Source organism: Carassius carassius, chromosome 15 (genome assembly GCF_963082965.1).
Source record: "Carassius carassius chromosome 15, fCarCar2.1, whole genome shotgun sequence".
Classification (NCBI taxonomy): Eukaryota; Metazoa; Chordata; class Actinopteri; order Cypriniformes; family Cyprinidae; genus Carassius; species Carassius carassius.
Window position 1 is genome coordinate 20,904,850 of NC_081769.1, and position 27,219 is coordinate 20,932,068.

General features: G+C 37.6%; 3 protein-coding genes and 1 non-coding gene across 5 annotated transcripts; 2 read left to right on the top strand and 2 right to left on the bottom strand.

The window, feature by feature from the left end:
• Positions 1–827: 827 nt before the first annotated feature.
• Positions 828–14,591, top strand: si:ch211-197h24.6 (uncharacterized). Its single transcript, XM_059567934.1, has 12 exons — positions 828–907; positions 1,201–1,249; positions 9,012–9,042; positions 9,853–9,933; positions 10,361–10,500; positions 10,609–10,734; positions 10,824–10,869; positions 12,206–12,280; positions 12,389–12,783; positions 12,876–12,980; positions 13,614–13,698; positions 14,253–14,591. The coding sequence occupies exons 2-12, from the start codon at positions 1,202–1,204 to the stop codon at positions 14,273–14,275; spliced, it is 1,155 nt and encodes a 384-aa protein (XP_059423917.1). The 5' UTR covers positions 828–907; position 1,201; the 3' UTR covers positions 14,276–14,591.
• A 782-nt stretch (positions 14,592–15,373) lies between these two features.
• LOC132158506 (RNA-binding protein 12B-like) lies at positions 15,374–17,788 on the bottom strand. The gene is made up of 2 exons (XM_059567937.1): positions 17,660–17,788; positions 15,374–17,477 (listed from the first exon to the last, which is right to left on the bottom strand). The coding sequence occupies exon 2, from the start codon at positions 17,445–17,447 to the stop codon at positions 15,891–15,893; it is 1,557 nt and encodes a 518-aa protein (XP_059423920.1). The 5' UTR covers positions 17,448–17,477; positions 17,660–17,788; the 3' UTR covers positions 15,374–15,890.
• A 19-nt stretch (positions 17,789–17,807) lies between these two features.
• tmem67 (transmembrane protein 67) lies at positions 17,808–25,907 on the top strand. Of its 2 annotated transcripts, none has more exons than XM_059567935.1 (28): positions 17,808–18,094; positions 18,396–18,484; positions 18,585–18,675; positions 18,799–18,898; positions 18,992–19,061; positions 19,181–19,252; positions 19,350–19,412; positions 19,509–19,663; positions 20,352–20,460; positions 20,539–20,625; positions 21,161–21,226; positions 21,331–21,487; positions 21,575–21,698; positions 21,783–21,888; positions 22,066–22,122; positions 22,196–22,294; positions 22,369–22,482; positions 22,933–23,013; positions 23,132–23,231; positions 23,359–23,498; positions 23,950–24,090; positions 24,186–24,266; positions 24,375–24,491; positions 24,567–24,683; positions 24,998–25,102; positions 25,196–25,298; positions 25,384–25,526; positions 25,617–25,907. In XM_059567935.1, exons 1-28 carry the CDS (start codon positions 17,902–17,904, stop codon positions 25,695–25,697), a joined length of 2,961 nt encoding a protein of 986 aa, XP_059423918.1. In that variant the 5' UTR covers positions 17,808–17,901; the 3' UTR covers positions 25,698–25,907. The 2 variants fall into 2 exon arrangements, with proteins under 2 accessions (XP_059423918.1, XP_059423919.1); XM_059567936.1 differs by having other exon boundaries at positions 22,369–22,467; positions 22,927–23,013.
• A 602-nt stretch (positions 25,908–26,509) lies between these two features.
• Positions 26,510–26,582, bottom strand: trnat-ugu (transfer RNA threonine (anticodon UGU)). The gene has a single exon. It is a non-coding gene; the product is annotated as a tRNA-Thr (tRNA).
• Positions 26,583–27,219: the final 637 nt, after the last annotated feature.

Here is a 27,219-nt window from a genome sequence, read left to right on the forward strand (position 1 = left end):
CATTATTATATTAAAATGTAAATTTTACAATAAATAAACATCTTCAGAATTCTTTAGTGAAGCTATTCATAAAATAAAATCGATATAAAAAAATAGAAGCAAGAAAATGTGAAATTCACAAAGAACATACATACATACATATATATATATATACACACACACACACACACACACACACACATACATAAGCGCGCGCACGTTTGATAACGTATGCATAAGCGTGACTGTATGCAGTCATAATTATCAGCGATTAACCCCATTGTACATCATTTACATATTTACTGAGCTTAAAAACAAATACCACAATAACACTAAGACTAAAGTTATACTTATTTCACTGACCACAGATAATCACTCGTGCTGCTGTTGAGCCATTAGGGGTCCATCAACCTCTGTGGAGAAAATACTCCGGCTAAACAGATGCCTGATTAAATTTAACACAGCAGCATTTTTATTTCAGTGTTTGCTAAATAAATACAGATATCTAAGCACTTATAATGTATTTTATTTTAATTTAAACATCTATATAGATACTGCAAATTAGTCACAAATCATGCTTGTAAGGCAGTCTTTGTCGGGAGTCGAATAAAGCTCGCTTCAGAATAAAGGTTTTAGTTGTGGTTCCATTCCAGTTCTCTTTACTTATGAGTGTTAAAAAAACTCAAATAATTTCATACGTATGTAATAGTAGAAGATATTAACGACAGCAATGATTGAATATAAATTTACTGTATGAGTAAATCATTAAAATAAATGCATTAGTATACGTACAAAACTATACATAGGACTTTTATTTATTCATCCGGAAATAGGCGGAAGCGGACTAGGATCTTTACTATATTATTTCGGCCCAGTTTCTTGTCGCATTTCTATTTTCAAAACCAAACAAGCCTTTGCTAAACACAAGGTAAGTAAAACAAAAGCGAACAGATAAATAATTTAACTAAGCTTGAAATAGCTGCGCTGTAGTAAGCAGAGAAAGCGCGCTTAATGTTACAGCGAGTTTAAATGCGTTAGCTGCGCATGATAAAGGACGAAAGCGCGTGATCTTTGTTACGAGCCACAGTCGCCATCATTTGCTTTCTCTTACAGCCGAAGTTGTGCAGATTAGTTAGGAACAAGTTTCTCATATTCTTCCTTTAAATATGTTTTAATTCCAGCAATGATTAAAATAAGCTAATATGTGTTGTTTTTTTACAGCATGGAAGCTCACCCAAATCCTAAGAAGAAGAGCAGGGGCGGTGGAAAGGTGAGCCCTAATAGCGTCACATCAAATAATATCAGAGCTACCCCATCCCTACCTTACCATCTGGATGTAGAGCATTTGCAGACCGGCAGTAGTTCTCAAACAGTAGACTATGGAGGATTTATTGGGTCAGATTATAAACTAAAAGCCTTAAACTAAATCTAAAAATCTAAATTTGAAACTTAAAGTCCAAGTCGAAAATTAATTTGGTATTTAGGATAGGGCATTTTGTATTTAGGATTGGGCTTTTTCTATTTAGGGTTGGGCATTTGGTCATTTAGCTATTTAGGATTGGGCATTTGGGGATTTAGGATTGGGAATTTGGGTATTTAGGATTGGGCATTTAATCATTTAGCGATTGGGGATTTGGGGATTTAGGATTGGGCATTTGAGGATTGAGTGTATGCAAATTACGAGGCGTGGCCAAAATACTGGAGGCTGGGTTTGAAATGGCTGGTGCGCAGAGGCACCTTATGGACAGCAGAGGGAGCTCACAGTGCTAAGGAGCACACTGTAATGAAAGTAATGTAATTGTAATGTAATTCTGTTTCTGTAATGAAACGGAGCGAGTGAGCGGCTTGAGCGAGGACTGTGTGATAACTTCAACTTAATGACAACTTTGTAACATTTGTGGCCTCAAACACAAAGTCACCAGTGAAAGGAGGGCTATCGGTCTGACGACGAGAAAGCAACAGACAGTGCAGCAGGGAAGATGCTAACATTAGCTACTAGTTATATAAGCTGAAATTGCTAACATGCTTTAGTAGGGTATTATTATATTGGGACATGCTGTTTTGTTTTTTTAAACTGCGGTTAACCCCTCTGACATTAGTAGATAAACTCCTTTCACATTGCCACTAGATGGTCTTGTTTTTGTTTTTTGTTTTTTTTGTGAGAGAAAAGAAATTAGGCTTGTTCGACTTGAACCGGCGCTGCACACTGCAAGACTGATCGGTTTATTAAAATCAAAGTACTCATTAGCGATTCAAAAGCATAAGGAGCGTCTACTCTCTTTGATGTGAAGTGAAAAAGAAAGTGAAGTGACATTCAGCCAAGTATGGTGACCCATACTCAGAATTTGTGCTCTGCATTTAACCCATCCGAAGTGCACACACACAGAGCAGTGAACACACACACTATGAGCACACACCCGGAGCAGTGGGCAGCCATTTATGCTGCGGCGCCCGGGGAGCAGTTGGGGGTTCGATGCCTTGCTCAAGGGCACCTAAGTCGTGGTATTGAAGGTGGAGAGAGAACTGTACATGCACTCCCCCCACCCACAATTCCTGCCGGCCCGGGACTCGAACTCACAACCTTTCGATTGGGAGTTCGACTCTCTAACCATTAGGCCACGACTCCCCCAAATATCATGTCATGCCGTGTGTGTATGTATATACTCAGACCGGCCCGTCTGGCACCAACAATCATGCCATGCTCAAAATTGCTTAAATCACCTTTCTTTCCCATTCTGACATTCAACTAACGATTATTTTGATAATCGATTAATCTGCCGATTATTTTTACGATTAATCGGTTTATGTACTTATATTTTAGTTTTTTTTAAATTTTTCCCCAAGTAAATTATAAATAAAGGGTCTTTATCATTCACCATAGATTTTTAAGAGATTTTAACCATTTTGCATTGTCATATCCTCATCAAAAATTTACCTGGAGTTGTTTTATTATGTGTTAGTAATCCTTTGTCGAACTCTTCTGCAATCAGAACACTGACCCATACTCTAGCAAATTTCACAAGGAGATTTCAAATAATGTTTTCACCATGGCAGTCCTTAGAGCTCCTTAAGTAGTTTAACATCCCGGACAAAGCTTAAGGAAGCTTTCAGAACATATTTTCACAAAGAATAAGGATAAAACAGAATAAGATTGCAGTGCGTTGTATTTAATTATTTACTGGGAAACAGCTTTATAGCTTATGCTGGGAAATTGTAAACAATCCTTCGAATAAAGTGCCAATGGCATGAAACCTGAATGGAACTCACAATTTAAAGTAAAATCCATCAGAAGGTTGTCCAGAAAAAAAAAAATTGGACACACAAAAAAACCTGCTTTGTGAAAAAGAGCAGTGAATACTTAGAAAAAAAAGTGCATTTTAAATATCTTTAAACATTTACCTCTCTCATTCAGTCATAATTAAGCTGCAAGACTGAATTATGAACTGGTAAATGACAAACTGATCACAGAACATGTTTGTAAAGCTTTAAATGTTAACTGTTAAAAAGCAATGTTATCAGCTTTTACAACTAAACATTTGCAAACAACATTGTACTGGAGAAACTGCACAAATGAAAGTCTTAGGGGCCGTTCACAAATCGCGCCTAAAAACGCGTGGAAAACTCTAGGCGCGCCGCTTTCTCCTTCTTTCCAAAGCGCTCGGGCAGAAGCGCCACTGAGGCGTCTGCCTTTGCTAAGCAACCATGACGTGCTCTCTCCTTGAAGACGCGGAAATTTCAGCAAAATGGATTTGCAGCTCTAAAAATCGCTTGTAGCTCTGCTACTAAATTTATTTCAAAATGCAAATCCATATACAGCTATGATCGGCTGTTCCTTCATCTTGGCTGAGCTTTTAACGTTGTTACGGGAAAGGATGAAGCTGATTTAGTTCTTGTCACATGACACGCGGAGCGCTTGCGGCATTCTGAAAAGTTGAAATGTTTTAACTCGATGCGGTGCGGTGTTGGAAATAACGAACTTGAGCGCGCAAAAGTCGCGATATGTGAACGGCCCCTTAAACAGTTCAGTAGTGCAGAGTTTACAGGTTACTCTTCTTTTTTGAAGGCTCAAAGTAAAGTACTCCCACATCCCGCTGACTGCTGCAGAGACGCTGTTCGGGAAGCACGTGACATAAAACGAGGCCAGCTATTGGCTATTCGCTACTTCTCCTGCTGTACTGGCTGAGTAAAACCTCCGGTGGCTCATTACTGCCACACTTTGGTCACCGCAGATTTGAAATATGCCCGAAATGAGCCGCTTACAGCAAATAAGTTATTTAGCAACGAATCGATGACTAAATTAGTTGACAACTATTTTAATAATCGATTTTAATCGATTAAATCAATTCGTTGTTTCAGCTCTATTCCTAATAATCCTTTAGGTGAGTGCATACATATATACATACACACACGACATATGACATCAAAGAAAGTAAACGCTCCTTATGCTTTTGAATCGCTCTCGCAGTACTTTGATGTCATAAACCGATCAGTCTTGCAGTGTGCAGCGCCGGTTCAAGTCGAACAAGCCTAATTTCTTTTCTCTCACAATCTTTATAAAATGTATATAGGCTACATAGCAAAAAAAAAGAAAAAAAAAAATCAGAAACAAGACCATCTAGTGGCAATGTGAAAGGAGTTTATCTACTAATGTCAGAGGGGTTAACCGCAGTTTAAAAAAACAAAACAGCATGTCCCAATATAATAATACCCTACTAAAGCATGTTAGCAATTTCAGCTTATATAACTAGTAGCTAATGTTAGCATCTTCCCTGCTGCACTGTCTGTTGCTTTCTCGTCGTCAGACCGATAGCCCTCCTTTCACTGGTGACTTTGTGTTTGAGGCCACAAATGTTACAAAGCTGTCATTAAGTTGAAGTTATCACACAGTCCTCGCTCAAGCCGCTCACTCACTCTGTTTCATTACAGAAACAGAATTACATTACAATTACATTACTTTCATTACAGTGTGCTCCTTAGCACTGTGAGCTCCCTCTGCTGTCCATAAGGTGCCTCTGCGCACCTCAATCCTAAATGGCTAAATGATTAAATGCCCAATCCTAAATACCCAAATTCCCAATCCTAAATCCCCAAATGCCCAATTCTAAATCCTAAATGACCAAATGCCCAACCCTAAATAGAAAATGCCCAACCCTAAATAGAAAATGCCCAACCCTAAATAGAAAATGCCCAACCCTAAATACAAAATGCCCAACCCTAAATACAAAATGCCCTATCCTAAATACCAAATGCCCAATCCTAAATACCAAATTAATTTTCGACTTGGACTTTAAGTTTCAAATTTAGATTTTTAGATTTGGTTTAAGGCTTTTAGTTTTAGACTTTGTTTATAATCTGACCCAATAAATCCTCCATATTAGACACTCAGGCCGCTGATGGTCCATAAAATATCTATAAGTTGATTGGTGTTTAAAATAACAATCTGGAAAAACTCACCCATTCAAATTTGTAAATGCATGTGATTCGATTTCATTGCAAACATGCATCCATGCATGTTTTTAACTATTACATTTGAATTAAAATTAAGTTTATTTTATAATAAAAAAATTACACAGTTTCATTTAAAGGTGTCATATGATGTTGCTAAAAATAACTTTTTAAATATTCGTGTATTTGGTGTTGTTTATCCGGATTTAGGTGCCAAAAACATTTTCCACAATGTAAATTATTGTTTCTGCTTTATGAATGACGCCTTTCTGGAACACGTAAATTTTTACAAAGCTCATCGGTCTGAAAAGCGTGGTGGGCTCTGATTGACCAGCTATCCAGTGTGTTGTGATTGGACGAATGTCTCAAGCATGTGAGGGAAATGCCCCCCCCCTTTTTTTTTTCCTGTCATGCCTGGTGCGTCGAAATAAAAACATTAAACCCATTATAAACTAGGTGTTTTTTGCCCAATGACAAAAAACACAGATCTTCACAACATGTCGGTGGCTGCAACAATAAAGTTATACCCTCTTTCTTTGCGTGAACATTTGGACGGCATTATGCAAATCTTCCCACGTCGTAACCATAGACTGTATAAAAACATGGACGTAGTGTCCGTCACGTTACCCGTAGACTCCTGAAGAGTTTTTTTGAAGCTTAAAGTGTGCAGAGCGGGCCATTGCCATCTTGGCAGCGCGCCACCGTACGACTCTCCCGGACAAGTGAAAATGGACAAAAAGGCAGGATCTAGTTGCTGAAGTCACGCCCACCTAGCGAGACAGTGGTGTCAGCAGCGGAAATCCACCTGTCACTCAAGTGGCCATGCCCTTAATTATGCAGAACTTTAAGGCTTAATATAATTTAAACTGATGAATTATAACCCCCCCCCCCCCCCTCACAGTTGTCATGAAGGGAACAATTAGCTATATAAACCAAAATATGTTTTTGAACCAGGCAGTAAACGTTTTTTTTTCTGCTGTAAAGTTGGGCATTTTAAAAAGGGGAGTCTTGACTCCCTTTTGCAGCCAGCCTCGAGCGGCCAGTCGATGAATTAGTTTTGGTCACTTCCTTGTTGGCTTCATGAAAGAGAGTGGGAGGTTGCCGCTCGGTCGTAACATAAGGTGCATTCGACTTGAAGCATGGCTACAGACGGTGGTCAACGAGAGCAGCCCCTTGTTTGCATACCTCATCACAGAACAGAAGTGATTTAAATACAATATTTTTCAAATACATACGTTTCAGAAACAAAGCAATAGAAACACTTTTTATATACTGTTCAACATTGTCATATATTATTTAAATACTAATAAAGTGGGGGTATATATATATATATATATATATATATATATATATATATATATATATATATATATATATATATATATATATATATATATATATATATATATATATATATATATACTTGTATCAGTTATATGATAAATGTGACTCATTACAACAGTGCGACTACACGAAAAAAGCTTTTACCTTTCTAAAAACACAGATTTGAGGCCATTATTGGAACTTAAAAGGTTCGAATAACCCGAAACGCACGTGATCGTTGTCATGTGGTGAATCTGGCCAATTGGAAGCGGCGGCGTGTCGGCGCCGTCTAAAGTCAGACAAAACTTCTAACCGAAGACACCGCTTCAAGTCAGATCGGTTTGCACAGAGCTGCATGAAGTCGAACGCACCTGTAGACATTTGGGGGCGTGTTAGAATGAGGCATTTTAGGGGGGCGTGGACGATTATTAACATTTATAAAGAATATCTCTTTGGATTTGAGTCTTTAGTCTTTGCGACTTTAGAGATCTTATCCATTCACGAACCGCATGTAACACTCCAAAGAGAAAGGAAAACTTGAAATCACATCATATGACCCCTTTAATAAAATATAACTAATTTGCTGGAGAAACGACACAATTCTTTCTTGTGACATATGAAGGACAGATGTCACACAACATGTAAGAAAGATATGTTACAAATTCTGTTTCATTGCAACTTTATTTCTAATCACTTTATTGTATCACTTAAATGATGAAACTGACATTTTTAAATTCAGCATATGCAAGCGTTTGGTCCAACTAGGTAGTGCACTGTGCCTTCGTTCCAGTGCTATATAGCTTATAATGAAATCTGGTCATTTGTACTCTACCTAAATCTGATTGTAATTGTTTGGAAGTAGCTAGTGGTTGAATGATTTCACCCACCCACCCATAACTCTGTTATGCCGTGAAGCTCAGATTGACAGAGTGCTGCAAACTGTCTGTCTGAGGGGCTATAGATTTGATTAAAAAGAATCCCCCCTTTTTTGCATACTTAAGTCAGCTTCATCGGTCATCCATTAGGATATAGATTTTCCAGCAAAATGAGCCGATAAAGTGGCGATCACACTGTGACCAATGATAGTTGGCATAGTGTTGGAGAAGTGTGGGAAACCTTGCATTTTGCTGATTTTATGACATTTCTGATGCCTTATAGTTAGTCTCTAAAAGATTAATACTAAAATGGTATTAATCTCTACCCTTGATGTGTTTGAGGGTTAAAAGTATTTGCACTGCAGTAACATGTGCAATCTGAAACTATAATTATTATATGGAAAATGAGAATAACGTATGTAGTATTAACTGAGGAAAATAGTTAATTGGTCATTACACATTCATTGCAGACCTTGTATTGCTTATTTATTAAAGGAAATGAATGGTTTTATTCATCAAGGATGCATAAAAGTAATCAAACGTGGTGGTAAATATATTTTAGGGATGGGACGGTATGAAAATTTAATATCACGATTATAGTGACTAAAATTATCACGATTATCATTATTATCACGGTTTTGTTGAAACGAGATGAAAGTGTTCAAAAATAGTTGATGCTCACACTGAAAACATTTCAGCAAGTTTTATATTTAATAATCAACAAACAACTAATAAAACAAGCAACTCTATGCACTTAATTTAAAGAAAGATTAAATTCTGTGGCATTTCCTTCCTTACAATGAAAAGTGTAGAAGCATAGAAAAGTCACTGACTTTTGCCATTCCTTCTCGAAAAAAAACAAAAAAAACATTGTGCGCTGCGCTTGCGTCAGACTGTTGCTGGCTGGACATGATTTAATAGTGAGTTATTAAAACCGCAATAATCAAACATGGTTTTAATGATAATTCATTTTTAAACGATATTACTAACCTTCAGCACATTTTATCACGGTTATCAATAAAACCGGTTATCGTCCCATCCCTAATATATTTATAATTTTACTAAATATTCTTGTTTCAAAATAAACAGTGGTATTTTAACTTTCTATTTATCACAGAATCTTGAAAAATATCACTTATAGAGCTCCATTCTCAGGAGATTAATTCCAGCATGATTGTTCTTCTAGCATGACAGTGTCTGGCGAAGAGACACTTTGTGTCCTCCCGTCTAAGGACTTTCACCCTCTACTTTTAAGTGGAGAGGAGATTTTAAGGGGGGGAGGAGGAGGAGTAGAGCGGACTCTGCTCTTCACCTCCAGTGCTATTGTATCTCTCTAATTCCTCTCTATTTCTCTCCCCCACCAATGATTTTATTTGTCTTCTGTGACAGAAAAAGCAGCAGCTCTTCAGTGGTGACATAGGTAAGTGCCGCCCTCAGAACCCTTCAGTTCTGCCCCTCAGCTGTGCCTGGCCTTGGTAATCTTATTGCCATGTGCCACTTCTGGGTGTTTCAGAGCTTTGGAGTTTCAACCCTGAACACAACACATGAGCACAGCTCTCAAACTAGCACCTTTTTCAGACCAATGCTTTGCACTATTTGAACTGCGATGTGCTGAACAACATTAGAAACATCAACATTGAGCTCCTTCGAGCAACATTCGAAAAAGCAAGACCTGGTCTTGCCATGTGCTTTAATGTCAGGTCAAGAGCCACGTACCACTCAGAGGTTGGGTATCCCACCTTTAATCCCCTGTATGCCTGCTTAGGGTCTTCTGTCTGTTTTGATTGTGGTGCCTTGCGCAGGACATGCATTAAGCTTCAATTAGAACCGTTACACTGCTGCAATGTGATCAGCTGACGTCTCAACTGTTGTGCTTTTGTCATCGTACTGGGGTTGTGGATAGGAAAACAGCTGGCGCCACAGCAGCTTTTTCAAAGTCTTTATTCAAATCTGTTGAGTTTGTATGTTGTTCAGCGTTTAATCGCAGAGAGTTGTGGCTCACTTGTCTGACCACAGTTTTCCATCAAGTGTGAATTGCCTCTATGTAGGCCTGGGAGTAACTAATGAATGGGTGCTTTAAGCACTCAGCTAGTTTTGTTTTTTGGATACAGTTACCACTTGGTACTGTTTCAGTAGTGTGGAAACACTGTCTTTAGTGCTTTTAAGTCCAGGTTCACAAACTTGTCCGTGTCCATGTTTTGATTTTACTGATTCATGTGTGTTTCATCAGTCTTCACTTCCAAGAATGGATCCATCCAGACTATACCCTGTCTGAACAAAAGGCTCAAGTCAGTCACCGATGCTGTTATTGGTGAGTAATGATGAATATTTTGTTACACCATTATATAAATGGAGGCTAATCGGCTTTTATTTTTACCCTTTTGCTAATGAAATAATTTCTTTTTTTCATGACCTTAATTGAATTGAACCGTGTTCACAAATGTCCAAAATAAAGGTTTAGATGAATACAAATGATCTCTATATTTTATTCAATTTTAAATTATATTTGAGGAAAACGCATAAAATGCTTAAACTGTTATCCCACTTAATTTTAGTTTTTGTAATGTTTTAAATTGTATAATTGTTTTTCTCCCTTAAGATAGCTTTAAAATACTTGAATGATTTTTGTTAGCAACCTATAGCTAACTGCATATTTATATATTTGTATAGATTGTATTTGAAACTTTAAAACTGATTGAATAATCTTATATTTGAATACATGGGCTTTGTGTTCATAGGCCTGCAGTACATATGGGAGTATCGAAGCCCATCTAAGTCGGTTCCTCCCCATTACCAGTGTAAGCTGTGTAAAGTTCAGCGGCTGCAGAATGAAATGGCTGCTCACATCACCGGCTGGAAACATGGCTTCAGATACATGGTATGATCTTCAGTCACTTTTTATCTACATGGATATCACAGATTATCTCTGTCCATGCATCTGATGCAGTACACAGCCTCCTTATGTTGTGTGTTTTTTGGAATACAGAAGCAGAACCACAAAGACAAGGTTCCCCATGAGGAAGAGGATGCACTTAAAGATCCAGCCATCAGGAAAGCTGTTAAAGCTGCTGCTGCTGAAGTGGAGAAAGCTGAGGGAAGAGGTCAAATTAAGGTAAGACTTAATCCTGATGTGCTCTTAAGATCTCACGCTAGAACTTTTTCATTATACATTCTTGTTTTCTGTTTGTTTTTTGTCTTTAGACTGTGCTAAAGGAGCCATTTGAGGTTATGGTGTTTCAGACCATGAGTAAGTCCGTTGTCGTCAACTTGTCATCTCTATAAATATTGTTTCACTTGGAAAGACTGTGGTAGCTTATGTGAGAAATCAAATCCCTGTCGAAGTCTTGAGGTTTTGATGCCAGAAGATAGACTTTATTATCAGAGACAATGAAGTTGAGAAATTCTGCAGAAATTTGTTGTCTGCACACTCTTTATATAGTTTTTCCTCAAGGCGTGTTCAGTATATTTCATTCACAGTCCTTCTACCCTCGCCCTACTCTGGTATAACCGCATTATTGACTGACCCTTACTTCACACACATATACTGTAAATGTCAAAAGAGTGCATTGAAGTAGCAAGAAGTCTTTGTTTTGTGATCATCTTTGCCAGATCATAATCATATGGAGTAGATAAAGGTTTTATTATTATTGCATATTTATCCAGTCTAGACAGGGTTTTCACAGGTCCTTAAAAAGTCATAAATTTAGTTGTATCAAATTTAAGGACATAAAATCTTAAATGGTACAAGAAAGTCAATTTAGATTTTCAAGAGGACTTGTTTTTGGAGACGGAAAGAAAAGAATTGATCTTGCTGAATGTGACGATTAAACATCAAAGGACAAGGATAAAGATATATCAGAAATTTTGCTAATACCTGTTCTCAGTGGCTTTATCATAAAAAATTTCCAACAAAATGTCTTCTTTTAAAGCCGAAAACTGGTTTTAAACAGTAATCCAAATTCACACATTTAACAACTGAAAATGTGAATTATTAAAGCCACTTTTGGATGTTTTGTGTCCACAGAGGACTTATAGTCAAGCAGGAAGTCTGTGTTCAAGCAAAGAATTTAATCAGTAGTAATAAACAGATTTTACAACGGTCTTTTAATTTCTTGTTTGTATCTACCCTGGTTTTTGCTCATTGTCTAATTTAAGAAGCGATCACATCTGTTCTGAACTCTTCTAGCACAATCGCAGTATCACTTCCCTATTAGCAACTGTAAAGTTTCGTTATTTCTGAATGTATAGGGGATATTTCAGACAAGTTTGTACAATATAAGCTTTTTCATTGATTGCATATTTCATGCATCTTTAAGATATTTAATGGGTCATTTAGTTTTTTACGTTTACACCATGTTGATCACTTCATGTGTGCTGCACTTGATGTAGAACTTTCTTTAACTAAAACATGACAAAATTAACCATCTAGTTACATTTAGTTGACTAATTAAATGTAAAAAATAAAATAAAATAAAATCCTGAATCAGTCAATGGTTAAAAATATTTTTCCCGCCATATCACTTAACCCTAGGCAGCAAGATACTTAACCTGATGTTTTTTTTTATTGTTTTTTTGTGTTTCAGAGTCTGCACAGCCCAATCCAGCATTTGCAGGAACTGCTGGTCGTCTTGGGCCACCTCCAAGAGGGTTAAAGCCAGGTTAGTGTCTAACCAGTGTTTGTGTTAATAGAAGTGAATTGTCTAACTTTGATTTGGAATGTCGTGTACAGTTGCTTGACTTTTTTTTTTTTTTCTTCACATCCTCAGGTGGTCCTTATGGAGGTCCAATGTACATGGGGAATTTTCCACCCCGGGGTGGCATGATGCCCGATTTCCCCCCTGGCATGCGTGGGGGTATGGATGAACCCCCCATGAGGAGAGGTTATTCTGATATGGGAGACTTCACTAGCCCAGGTCGCTATGGTAATGGCATGCCTGGACCAGACAGGGGGATGATGGAAACGGATGACATGCAGCATTTCCCTGATGAAGGACCCATGCGCATGGGCCCAGATGGCTTTGGGCCTGGCCAGCATAATGAGGGCAGGGGCAGACCTTTTCCTAATGACATGCCCATGAACAGCAGTGGTGACAGATTGATGGGGCAAGGCCCTAAAGGCCCAGAGAACAATAGCCTCCCGGCAACACTGCTCAAATATCTGGTACTGTTCTCTGCTTATTGAAGCACTTCATGTATTTACTTTATTAGCCATTTGGGGTTAATAACGTGTTTGTGTTTCTGGTTTAATATTAGGACTCTTTCCGTATTGAAAACGAGGACGATGCTCAGATTGTCTTGAAGGTCACACAGAAGCTCACAGATGTTCTGATGGAGTATCGCCTCAGAAGTATTTCATCGGTGAAGGCTCTCATTTATGCTCTACATTATCATTTTATTATAATTTTTTTAATACAAATGCATTTCATAATAATTTTTATTAGCTCAAATCAAATTTAAGGTTATTTAAAGAAAATGAATTCTTAATGCCACACAATCCTGGTCAGTATATGAAAATAAGTGACTGCAGAATATCAGTTGTTCCAGAAAGCAGTGTTTTTTTTTTTTTAAATGGATGACTACTCTGCAGTTGTGTGTAAGGTTCATTTAAAAGACACAAAACCATTTATTCAGTACTTATAGTGTGCAAATTAAACTATTTTAGTTTCAGGCTTGGGTGATTATTCTGAAGTATGTTTGTATTGAGTGTAAACCCTACGGAGTCAAGGAAATGTTGTTTTCTGCAAACACAGGATGTGGCTACTGTTTTATATGCTTGATTTCCTTTTTAAAGAATGACAAAGTTTTCATTGAAGGCTTCAGTGATCTCAAACCATTTTTCTGAAAATTAGTGGCAAAAGAACATGCTGTATAGAACAAGATCACACCATCTGTAATGATTAGCTCTGTGTCCATATAAGTGAAATTTACCTTTTTATTTTTTTTACTGCCATGTTTTAGTTTTGAATTTAATTTTTTTTTTTTTTTTTTTAGGTGCCCAGTGTGAAGCCTCTGCCCCCAATGAATTACTCAAGTCTTCCACACAACTCAAATGAAAGATTCTCTGGCGGCATGCCAGGTATTGCACACCATTTTTTATTTTTGTCAGACTCTACTATTGCTATTTTAAGTCTGAGTTCCAAATAAAATAAGTACCTCTCATTGGTAAAGTTAAAGTACTTGCTTTGCTGGAACACCAAAAATAGGCATTATTACATGTTATATGAAATATAAAAGATTTTTTGTGTGGAATTTCCAATATCATGACCATTACTGTAATATAATGACTCATAGTTTGGTTATGCCACCCATACCTTATTAAAATCTTAGCATATCTAACTGCCATTTGGAACATTTGGTATTGCCTTTATTATATCTGTGGGCAACACACGTTTCCATGGGTTTTTTAATGCGTACACTCTCCAAAACATTGGCTAATTTTGACTTTGCTTATGCAATGAAACTCGCAGTAAGAAATGAATACACTTTTTTTTTTTGCGGGGGCACAGTTCTTTTTATAGAGACAAGTTTAGAGGCTGGTAACATAAGCAGAAATATGCAAACTTAATATAATTTTAACTATTTGGCATAATGCATAAAGTTCGGTTTCACATGACTGCTCTACCTTGACAGGTCCATCGAGATTCTACAACTGAACATTGATCTGATGGAAGAAGCCAAGACTTGGATGCAACCTGCTTTGCCTGTTTTTGACTGTTCATGACCAAATTTTTTTCTTGACTTTTAAGCTGCTTTGTTTTTACAGTGTATACATGAGTAGAATTATTTTAAATGTTACGCTTTTTTTCCTTTTCTCTTCTGATGAAAGAAACTGGTTTGTAGCAACACAGTTTTAGTGAGTTATTTAACCGTCTTTAAGTGAAGTCAGTAAGATCCTCAAACAATGTGACTGCTTGTTTCTAAAGGTCTGTTGCCATAATGTCTAAAATAAATTCATAGTTCCTTACAGAACCTTGTTTCTTTTGTACGATTTGTGGGTAAAGTTTCTATATCCTTCAGATATCCTCGCTTCATTCAGGTTGTCCCGTAGTTTGAATACTGCATCTCCATCAGTTTTAGCTCCTGCATTGTTTTATAAAGTTCAGTGTTCTCGGGTACAATTTAGGCTCTTCAATGGCTCTCCAATGATCTTCTTATATCCTTATTGCTTACACTTGGAAATGAGGGTAGGCACAGGTATACTGATATAACGATATATTTTGAGTTTAACTTGAATAATTGTGTAGGCCACTCCCAACAACTTGTCCACATGATGTAGTGCAGTACCACCTGCACAAATGCCCAATGACAGTATTGCATGGTTATTCCATCTCCATTTTGACTGCTCTCAGTATTCATTATAAGGAATTGTGTGCTGCTGTTGATTTATACAAATATTATAATCAGTTCTTGATGTGCATCTTGGAAAGCAAACTTTAATTTTTTTCCGACATAAAAATTGGAGACTGAAACGGAGTTGAGATTGCATATCAAATTTCTATTAAGTTTAATTACAATATAACATCAAATATACATGTCAGATGAAAAACAAATCTATCTGGTCATCAAGACATCATAACTCAAAATGGTTGTTTTAGTTTTTTTTACAAACGAATGCATATGCAAATGCCAAATCAAATACTGAATCATTTAGTCCAAAGGAAAAAAAAAAGTTTTGTTTGTAACTTATTCCTTCTGTTAAAATATATACTGTTAAACTGAAATAGCTAAATATTAATATGCAATACAAGATATGTGATGTATCTGTTTTTAATGGAAGCCAGTAAGCTGTATGTTCAGCAGCTACAACCAAGGAAAGAAGTGCAAAATGTAATTCAGTTTGCACTTTAAATGTGAACGTAAACCAGTATTATTTATCCACTTGTAGCAGACCTGAATACACTAGTCAACATTTGAAGTTTATCAAAACCTTTCATCAAGTTGTCTTAAAACCAAAACAATACCCGTTTTTGTATTAGGACAACTTTGATCCACTTCAAATGTTGACTACTGTAGTTTGGCAACCATTGTACTGTACAAAAAAACAGTTTTTTTTTGGTACACTCCTTTCATGTGGTACTCAAAATCCTTAATGGGCATCTTCAATTGTTGTACCTATAATATTGCTTTTATATACAGCTCACAGAGCTAATGATAAAGCTTACACTGGATCTTCAAATGATTTAGTTGTCCTCCTTTACGTTTTACACCAGGAGTTTACACTACTGCTGTTGTTTCAAAGTGCTGAGAACATTCCAATTCTTCAGTCATTCACCATGTACCAAGTATCTTCTCCCTCTGTTGACGTGTGATACAAGTGAGTAGAATTTTTGCTCCCATGAAATGCTTCCCATGGAGACTCTGGGCCTGTTTGGCGATTTCCTCACATTCAAACTGCAGGATGGCTTCCCCGACACCACTTCCCTGGCTGTCCACAAGCAATACGATTGCATCTTCACAGACGTTAAAGCGCATGAAAAAGTCTCTCACCTCTACTTTTCTTACATCTGCAGGAAAATTGCGTGCATATACACATGACATGGCTGAATGAGGATTTCCATGAAGTGGTGGCCTCCAGACATTAGCACATCTGTTTTTGCGGAGTATAGCAAGCATTTCTTCTTTAGTAATGGCTGACACTTCAATGTCCTTTAAGCCAACATTTGTGCCATTCATGTTAAGAGCTGAGGCATAGTCTTCTGCATGCTCAAAGGTAATAAATGCAGTGCTTGTCCTCTCTCTCCACTTATTCAATAAATGCTTTATTCTGTAGTTTGGGATTGCATGACAGCCAAAAATATCCTTGATCTCGGTCTTGGTTATATTCTTTGAAAGATTATTGACAATAACACAAAGTTCTGTTTGAGGGGATGGAAAGTTTCTGCTGTATTTTTTTGGAGATCCACGAGAGAGTGACTCCTCTGCACTTCTTTTGGTTGAGAAACCTCTGATTGCATTTCTTTCCGTGTTAACTTCCCTTCGCTCTGAGAAAGTGTGAGGTTTGATGTTTTGCATGCAATTTTTGGACTGCTCCACAGCATCGGTCCACATCTTTTCATGGGCAAGTCTGACCTCAACATTGTATTCTTTGAATTTCCTGTGGCTGTATTTCAGCCCCTCCTCAGCATCTGTGAAATTCATCAGCTTCACAAGACAACACCAACCCAGTGACAGTCTAACTTTTGTGATGACTTCCAACACTGGAAGTCCCAGTAGAAACTGGTAGATCTCTTCTTTGGAAACAGAGTCAGGAAATCCATAAAGCCGAAGATAGCCTGGCTTACAGGAATTGAGGTTTTCTCCACTGCTTTTTTGCTCCTTAGGTGCCATGTCATGAGTTAGACTATGTGGCGCATCCTTAAATGTTTGGTTGTCCGTTGAGGACCATTTATCATTTTCTGGAACATTTTGGTTGAAATTTTCAAGCACTTGGCCTTGATCCACTTTTTCATTTGAATGCAGTCCTTGAATGGCAGTCATTAGACTAAGCAAAAGACCTCTATTGGTGTCAGGTGGGGATGATTGCACTGTTTTAGTCTCCACTGCTGTGGACTTTGGTTTCTTTAATCGCGACTCCATTTTTCTCTTGAGTTCAGCCAGACTGCTAATATGTAATGAAACAGAAGAGCCTCTGAGGAGTTTTCCGGAGTAGCGCATGGCTAGTTGGCCTTCTCTCTCTGAATTAAAAATGATGAAAGCTTCACCCATCTTGCCACCGATAATATGAACACCACCCTCAGGTATGTGCAAGCCATGGAAAAATCTTCGGATGTCTTCAGATCCTGCCTCTGTGTTTAAACCTTGCAAACGCAGAACAACTATTGGCATGGTCAGATTCTTCTTACAAACCAATGGGATCTGTTTAAAAGGCAAAAAGCAAACTTTTGAGACCAGTTTCTAAAATCTAACAAAAAAATCCACTGTAGAAACCAGTGTTTTCTCCCCTTTGTTTAAAACTTTCAAAGAGGACAAAAATCACCTCAGGAAATCCACTTCTAGTTAAACAGTCGATATGAATGCGTCCTCGGAGCCTTACTTACCGTTCGTTTTTTTTCTCTGAAAATAATACCTCAATCTAAACGGTTCCACACGACTTTTTTCTTTGCTTTTTTTTTTTTTTGGTCAGAGAAACCACGCGGTGACCTCCTGAACACCACAGCTCGCGCGTCTTCCTCTCAAAGAAAAACGCAACTTCCTCTCAAAGACTTTTACGAGCGCGCGCACGCTGCAAGCCTCTGAGCTGTAACAGGAACCGGTACGTCATTCACGCGTCATCTGCACCATGGCGACGAGGACGCTGAGAGCATTTGTGTGTAGTTTTTCAATCATATTCCTGTTCAAACTAAACGTTTTTTCCTGCCAGCAGTTCTCTATATCTTTTCAGCAGCCTTCGGATTGTGGTGTGGACAATTATTTTGATATTTCTAGCTTGTCTTGTGTAAAATGCGGGCCGAATCAAGTCAGCAGCAAATCAGGTAACGTTACGCGTAGCACAGATTAGTTTCCTTTGTTTTGACCAACCTAACCTGTAGACGATAGACGTTGTACAATAAACAGCAGTTATTTGCTGATATATTGTCATATTTATTGCTAATGTAACCTAGAGTAAGTAACGTTATTTTAAGAGTGGGTAAACTGCATGCGCGCAGAATTCTGCATTTTCCGCCAAAGTAAACAAATAAATATTTCAAATGAATGTAATTATAATCACGGAACTTTTATAATACACTTAATTGTAAACCAGCTTGTATGTTTATGTGTATTTCTTTCATATAGGACTGGCATGTGAGTGTCAGACAGGTTTCAGGGTGCTGGTCAGCAATGGGGCATCCATCACGTGCCAGCAGTGTCCTGAAGCCAATCAGGTTTTGTATTAAATTTAAATTACAAATTTAAGATCTTGTATTATTAGTAATTAAGGGAACCTGTACTCTCATACATTTATATGATTACTCTCATTCATAGGGGGTCACCCAGGATGGGTATGGCTGTATCCATTGTTCTGGAAGGGTAGGGGAGAATGGCAAGTGTCAGTGTCCTAAGGGAAGTGTGCTGGGTAAGTGCTTTTCATTTCAGTTGCATATAAATAAATATGATTCAAACGTAGGCTGTTTTTTTTTCTCTGAAGTAAGCACTCACAGAATTGTTTATGATTTTATGGCATGTCCGTATTGGTCAGTGGAGAGAGATGGGAATGGGAATCCATTAAATGAATCACGATGTGAAGCATGTAATGCAACAGAGCCCGCTTTTTCTGCCCCAGATAGAACGGGCAACAGGTAACTCCTGTTTCTATCAGTGCCTACAGATTTTCATTTTGACCTTCATGTTGCATAAAGTGATTCATTTTATTTGGTCATGTGTATTCTTAGGTGTGTAAGATGCGAGGACTCCTTCATCAACTCATCTCAGTCTTGTGTTTGCGGTAGTTCAAACGTACAGGTGAGAATCTTAGACATTTTCATTGGCAGTCAAATGTTTATTCCAAACTTTTGACTGGTAGTGTATGCATAAGTTTATGTGATGCATTGATAGTGATTATTGCTTTGTTCTGTTTACAGGCAGGTGGGATGTGCTTCCCTTCAAACAGTCTACCTACCTCAGTTGTCCCAAATGTCATCTTTAGCCAACTGGTAAGATTCAAAGTTAACCTCATGAGTTGTGTTTGTGTACTTCTGTTAGCGTGCTGAGGTTTGTTGCTTTAAAGTGTGATGTATTTGTGTTACACAGGCCAACTCTGTCGTATCAGCATGGTTTTCAAACTTCATGTATTCTTCAGCAGCTGCCTGTTTGGTAAATTTCTACACACATGCACAAGTTTGTTTTACATTTTTACATGTCTGGCTTTGCTTTGGAAAATATATAAGTTTTGCTCATTTGGATCCATAGTCGTTCTCCAACCGGACAGCATGTCAGTCTTTGGGCAACATGTGTGTGATGAACATGCACTCCTTTAGCACCATAAACAATGATGCCTGTGGCCTCTACAACACAGTCTACAGAACAACAGCTGCTCAGGGCAGCAGCCAGGACATCTCCTACTGGTAATGCACATACGGTTACTATATAGTACTTTACTGTTTACAATTGAGCCACTTCAAATAATATAATTAGCTCAGTGTGTTGTGGCACATTCTATTTTTTCTCTCTTGAGAAATAAATCTCTCAAAGCTGTAGTTCCTGGTGTCAAAATTATATTTTACTGGCCACCAACAAATCCCAAATGTCCATCTGAAATCTGAAATCTTGGGTGTCTCAATGCTTTGTTTATATATCATTCTGTGAGTTTATTTTTTTTTTCATCTCTAGCTGTCATCCACAGTTATATTTCATACATCAAGACTTTTTTTTTAATTGTGGCAAACAAGCCTCCTATTATCTCTCTATATGTTACTTTCTGGATTTTTATTTCAATACATATTTCAGGTTAACAGATGACATGTCGGTACACCGTTTGAAGGGAAGCACATCCCACCTGCCTATAAACAGAGCAACAGAATCATCACTATCAATGCATCACATAAACATATGACTTTATATAACCATTACACTTAGCATAGGATTAAAAAGTACATGATCTACAGGCAACCCCTGTCACATGACTTCCATTAACAGCAGCTCTGAAAATACTTCTTTCTCATGATACATCTTTCTTGTGATGCAAGATATGTAATTGGCAGAAGTATCCAGTTTACTTGTATTTGTGACCCTCACTCTCATTTGTGACTCTAGGAGGGCAAACCTGCCTTGGCTCTACTATGGAGACCAGCTTGGATTGGCATCACGGATTCTACAGAGTGAGCCACTTCCTGTTGGATTCAGCTTTAAATGGGCACAAAAGGTAAACACTTCAGACATTTAATCTTGTAAGAATAAGCATACATGTAATAATTTTTACAAACATTCCTCTCAATTTCAGAACTCTAATATCGAGCTGTGGGCTGCTGTTTACTCGGTGCGTGGGGAGTTTCTGAGATGGGAGAGTGTCGGTGGAGGAAACCTCCAGGTAGGCAGGCATGATCATTTTCTGTTCTTTTGTCTAATTCACAAATAATTATTTTTTCAAGATTTATTTTTGCCATTTTACCTTTATTAAGATAGGATAGTGTAGATTAGACAGGAAGCAAAGTGAGAGAGAGAAAAGGGTGTAGGATTAGGAAAGGTCTTCGAGCCGGGATTCGAACAGCGTTATATGTTGACACACTATGCTACTATCGCAAATACAAATTCTTCTTAAGAATTTTTTTTTCTCACCTATTTTATTATTTTCTATCTTAAAAATAAAGTTAAGAATATTTTGTGTTCTTTTAAACGAAACTCCCATCAAGTCAGTTGATACGATTGTTTATTTGAGGTGTTTTTCATTGAGTTGATTGGCAAGTCTTTGCCTTAACCTGTCATACAGGGATGTTCCTAAAAAAATTTAAGATGTTTCTTTTTTCTATTATTACGTTTTTTTTTTTTTTTTTTTTTTTTTTTTTTTTTTAGAATTTGTAAAATTTTTACTAATGTGCAAATATGCTTAATTTAATCCACTATAGCTCTGTCCAGACACACCTACCAGACAACAGTCTGCTTTCACGTTTGGGACAGCCTACAAGCAGAGTGTGAGTCTGACTACGTATTCAATATGTTTCTCCTTTTGGTCAATATACATTTTTTTTTTCAGCTGAATATGTCGATATATATTAAAGTTTTTGTCTTTTCTTAGTGTGTTCTCTCTGTGTCAGAGCTTCTGAATGGGTATCCAGAGCCTGTGTTCTATGACGTATTCCTGGTCATTCAGAAGCCACAGGAGGACAAGCATCTTCTTGCAGTACCTCTCCTAAATACCAAGCAGCAGTTTAATGGGCAGTTCACTAATGAGGGTAAAACGTACAAACCCATTTTCTGATCAAACACTTCCATACCATGGCCTTGCCGCTTTATCACCATGCTGACTTCTCTTGTGTCAGGATCAAACATGAATAACTGGTTACTGACCCGAAGGCTTATGCTTGTGGACACGTTGAGTGGAAGGCAAAACTCTTTGAGTTCTTCACCTGGGGTCATACGTGTGGCCTCTAACATAAAGATCGGGTAAGTACTCTACACTCACAAACACATAAAACACACATAGTGGGAGATCACATCACACTAAGCTTGATGTCCTGCACTGAACAGGTTTCAGCTGGTGCCGAATACACAGAAGGGACAGGTGTACCCCCCTCTGATGACTGTGACTTACTCAGATATACCTGTCACTGACCCCACCACACAGACTGTTACAGTATGTCTCCAGCATATGTTAATGAATTTAATCTAAATCAAAAAATGTTTTATTCTTTTGACAGATAGGTTACATGATGCAGTGTAAATGTAATAATGTGAAATACTTAACAAATTTTAAAGTGTTTATATGATCAGCCAAACAGCTTCATTTAAGTTTTTATGTACATATCTACAGGTGTCATTCTCTCTTGAGTATACGATGGACCAGGAAGAAGCTCGGATCAAAACTGATGTGAGTATGAACAACGAAAATCAGTTTTCTGTTTTCTGTTGGTGAGCTTATTCATATGTGGATTCATATCCAGATTGCTCTTGGTGTGCTGGGTGGGATGGCTGTTGTCCACTCTTTATTAAAGACCGCAAGCTGGAAAAGAAGAATCGCATCTCCTCTCATTGACCTACAGGTGAGGGCTAATATTCAGAACTGATTATTAACAGTTCACGACCCAGATGCATAATAATGTGATTTCTGTTTTAGACCCTTATGAAGTTTCTGGTGTTCTATGCTGGTGACCTGGCAAATGTTTTCTTCATCATCACGGTTGGAACCGGCCTCTACTGGCTCATATTCTTTAAGGTTTGCATTCATCATGTCTGTGAGTGGCAGTGTCTAGTCTATTATTAATATGATTTAGCCTCACATGAGTCTTTCTTTTGCCTTTTCTCCTTTTTCTTTATTTTGCTTTTCCTCTTAATATTTTCCAGACAGTGGAGGCAAGTCTATCACTTTTCTCTGTTGTTAAATGTAGTCTCACCCACTTATCAGGCATCAGTTTAGTATCTATGTTTCTGTGAATTTCTTCCACTGTTCTGTCAAATGAGACACCCACTTGTCACAGAAAAGAAGTCAAACAGTATTTACATGCTATCAAACTGTTTATACTCGGTTTGTGTGCACTCAAGTCATAGTTTTATATAATAGCTGTAGCTCTGCTCATGTGAACAAAAACATGAATCTTATTCATTCGCCAATGGGAACATGCATTAAAACAGAAGTTCAGACCTATAAACAAAAGGCTTTTTTGTATATCTTCAGGCCCAGCTATTTGTGTCTGTGTTGCTGCCATTACCAGCTCAGGAGGAACGCTTTGTTGTTTATGTCGGCTGTGCCTTTGCTTTGAAGGTGAGTACAAATATGAATATTAGCTTATATGCTACAGGATGCTTATTTAAGTATATGTCTGTCTTTTCCCTTCTTTCCCTTTCTTCCCAGGTTAACCCAACTTTATTTTCTGTTACAGACTGTACAATTTCTTCATAAGCTCTTTGTTCAGCTGTCTGTGGATATTTTCTTCATAGACTGGGAAAGACCTCGTGGTAAAGCCAGTAAACATGTGGAGGGTAATTACAGTGTTTCTCTAATGTGCTTCTCAAATGCATGTTCCATTATACCGATACAAACGCTACACTTTTAATCCATTTTTTAATAACACATATATATTCTATAATTATGTTGTAATGTGCTCAGGTTCTGGCGAAGCAAAAAGTCAAGCATCTCCTGTCAGTATCTGGAGAACATATTTTGTGGCCAATGAGTGGAATGAGATTCAGACCATTCGCAAGATCAACCCCACATTTCAGGTCATTGCTGTGCTTTTCTTTCTGGAGGTGAGGCCAGCAACACACTACAGCTCTGTCCCAAAACATCTACAGTTTGCCTCAAAACCTATTCCCAAAATACTTAAAGAGCCATTTGAAGAGCATACTATCATGTTAAGGACTGTATTACAGGTGACAACCTGACTTTGTCCTGTTTAATGGCTATAATCAGAAAACCTAAAAAAGAACAACCCAGTAATTGTTTTTTGTAAGCCTTAGTTTAAGTGTAAGAACTTAGTTTTGTACTCACATGCCATGTGACATTCGCTTTCTGTGCTCGAGCTTCGGATGTGTGGGCTCAGAAAACTGTATATCAGTAGTTTAAACTGATACGGCTTTAAAGGCAAGACTTCAGTGTGATATACATAAAAAACAAAAAAAAAACGTTTTTGTAGCCAAATATCTGAGGCCCTGTCCACACGAACACGTCTTTTTTTAATGTCGAATATTATGCTTGCAGGTGGTGGGCTTCTCAAATTTGGCTTTAAGAGACCCCTCATCCGACCTGCGTCGGACTCCAGAGGCATACAAACCACCATACAGCCTCATACTCCGCTACAGTGTGGCTTCTGCAATGTGGCTCTGCATTGGCTTAATACAGGTGAGAACATGTATACTTAAATAAAACCAGCCTGTCTCTTTGTTTGTGTCACCAATGCGGTTTCACATGTTCCATTTTGTGTCATTTTGCCTTAGATGATATACTTCACAATATTCCATGAACGCTTTGTTGAAGACAAGATTCGTCAGTTCGTGGATCTGTGCTCCATCAGCAATGTAAGTATTAGGTTAGAAATCCTCTTTGCAAATAAACTATAATTCATAGACAATAAGTGTACGATTTTGTCTTTCCTTCTTTTGTATGTACGTGTATGTGTCTGGTAGATCTCCATGCTTCTGCTGTCTCATCGATGTTTCGGCTACTACATTCATGGACGTTCTGTTCATGGTCATGCTGACACTAACATGGATGAAATGAATACAAACCTGAAGAGGGAGGCGGTACGATGAATTTGAGTCTTCCATTTAATAATAGAAGTTTAAATGGAGAACTAATTTTATTTTTATGCATTTTAGGAGAATCTGTGTGGCCAGAGGGGACTTTTGCCGAACTCAGACACTCAGACATTTCAGATTTCAATAACAAACCGCCTGCGAGCACAATATGACCGGATAATTGAGCCAATCAACAGGGTATAATCAACATAGACACTTATATTTACTTATCTAAAAGAGGACATACCATAGACTTTCATTGTTTTTAATCAAAGCAAATAACAATAAAGAATATTATATATTAAGATTTTTTTTTTACATTACAAGAAAACTTTTCCCATTTTTAGGTACAGTTTACTTGTTTTAATGTATAGTTTTTTTCCTTTGGATGTGATCCCTGTTTCACATTTTGCTTACTTCTGAAGACAATTTTTTCCCCAAGGTATAGCAAAGTGATCTCCCACACAAATAACTCTTGGTAAAGGTGGCTAAAAATGTCTCTATCCCTACAGAGAAGCGGGCCCTCTAGGTTGGTGGATGCTTCAGCCAATCCATGTGAGCAGAGCACAAAAGCTTACCATACTATGAACCGATTCCTGGGTTCTGTCATTGATCATGTGAGAATTTCATTTCATTGATTCTTGTGATTTTTCCAGTAGTTTACTATGGTTGGTTTGTGTTTTAATTAGCTCATTCTGTTGTTTTCTCAGGCACATCGTGAGATGGATTACATAGTGAAAGATAAGCTGCTATTTGAGAGACTTATCGGTATGGAGTTTATAGAGCCACTGGATAAAAGCATCTTCTATAACGGTAAAAAACACTGTAAATCTTCTCAAATCATTAGTGTTTTAAGTGATTGATTGATTGATAGAGTTTTTTGTTTATTTTCTCTCAGATGATTCTCACTCATTCGCTGATGTCCTCTTTTATGGTAATGAGGCTGTGCTGTTGGTCTTTGACACCCTATTTTTCTGTGTGGTGGATCTGGGCAGTCAGAACTTCATTCTCGCAGCTGTGTTAACATACCTCCAGCAGCTGGTTAGTATATATGAATATGTGAATGGACTGGTTTAATTCAACGCTCTAGAGTTGATGTTTAAGATGAAGTTTTAATGTGCTCTCCTTCAGGTCTTCAGATTAATCCGAAATGGAATGGGCCGCAGGAACCTAGCAAGCAAAACTCTGGTTGACAAACGATTTCTCATTTAGTTCATCAGCTTAATCTATCTGCTTTCTGTTGTCTTAATGGTGTTTCTGATTTAATCCATGGCAGCCTTCAGATTTTTGTATTGTTTTTGTATAAAAGTATTATTTGTGCAGGATTTTTGTACTTTCTATGCCAAGACAGTTCAGGATTTGATGTATAAATTGTTTGATATTGAAATATTTTTGAACAATTAAATCTGTTCTTGGTTTTTATGATGTATTTCCTGAGCAAATTTGATTCTGCGTATAGGCATAATATAGTTTGCTTTAATTTTTTTTAGAAGTTCTTAATAGCACACAAATGATGCCTCGTAAGTGCTTCTTGTCAGTTCTGTATACGTGGATTTCTTGGAAGTAACGTATGTCTGCAAATGTTTTTGATACTACTACAAAAATAATTCACAGGCCTCAGTGAGGATCGAACTCACTATCGCTGATTTACAAGACCAGTGCTCTAAGCACTGAGCTATGGAGTTTCACCTGGTCTTGTGTTGTCCTTATTACTATATGAAAGGTACTGATAATATTTCTGCATCTGTATGGGGTGTGACTGGCATAACAGAAGGGAATACTAGTCATGTGAGCACCTATGCAGGACAGTCATGCATATGTGTATCACAGATATCAAGTCAATTATATCACAAGAGGAGCAAGTTCTTTCTGGATGGTTGAACATCTGTGATGTGTCTTAGGTTTCATTTTTTGTTTACTCACAGTTGAACACTTCATACCTGACTTGTTCAGTTCTCTTCTGTTTTACCACTAGTCATCTATATCTGTAAACTTTTTTTGATTACTACTCAAAAGTGTTTGATAGGCCCCAGCGAGGATTGAACTCGCGACCCCTGGTTTACAAGACCAGTGCTCTAACCACTGAGCTATGGAGCCTCACCTGTTCAGAAACCATCCTCATTACCATATGAAAAGTACATATGAAGAACCCTTCAAAGGGTGTGTCCAACATTTCCCTGTAGCTTTGATTGTTTGAAATTTGGAGGAATGACAAACACGTGATTCATGTGTCACAAATGACATTCTTCTGTCTGCATAACTTCATTGTTTATCCAATACTAGTACGTTATAATTGTGCTATACAGATTATGACCAAAAAATTACAACAGATTTTTCCACTCAGTGTTTTCCTTCCTTTTTTCCTGTATGCCTATGTTTTTTAATATTCTTTTTCAAACTAATTGGATATTTAAGAAGTGAAAGTTTTAATTAATAATGTGCCTTTACCTTATATTAGATTTTACCTATATGTTTCGTAATAAGAGTAGTCACACAGATACACAGATGTAAATCAATGCAATGATACAACATTTATCCAAAAAAATGTTGCCTATATTCTGTAAAGTGTTTGAAATATCAGATCAGAAAGTTGCAGCACTTGTTTGCACTCACATGTAGGGTGAAGTTCTGCATATAGTCTGAAGACCTTGGTGTCTTTTGTAGAGTTGAACAATAATCAGATCTACAGGTGCATCTCAAAAAAGTAGAATACTGTGTGAAAAAGTTCATATTT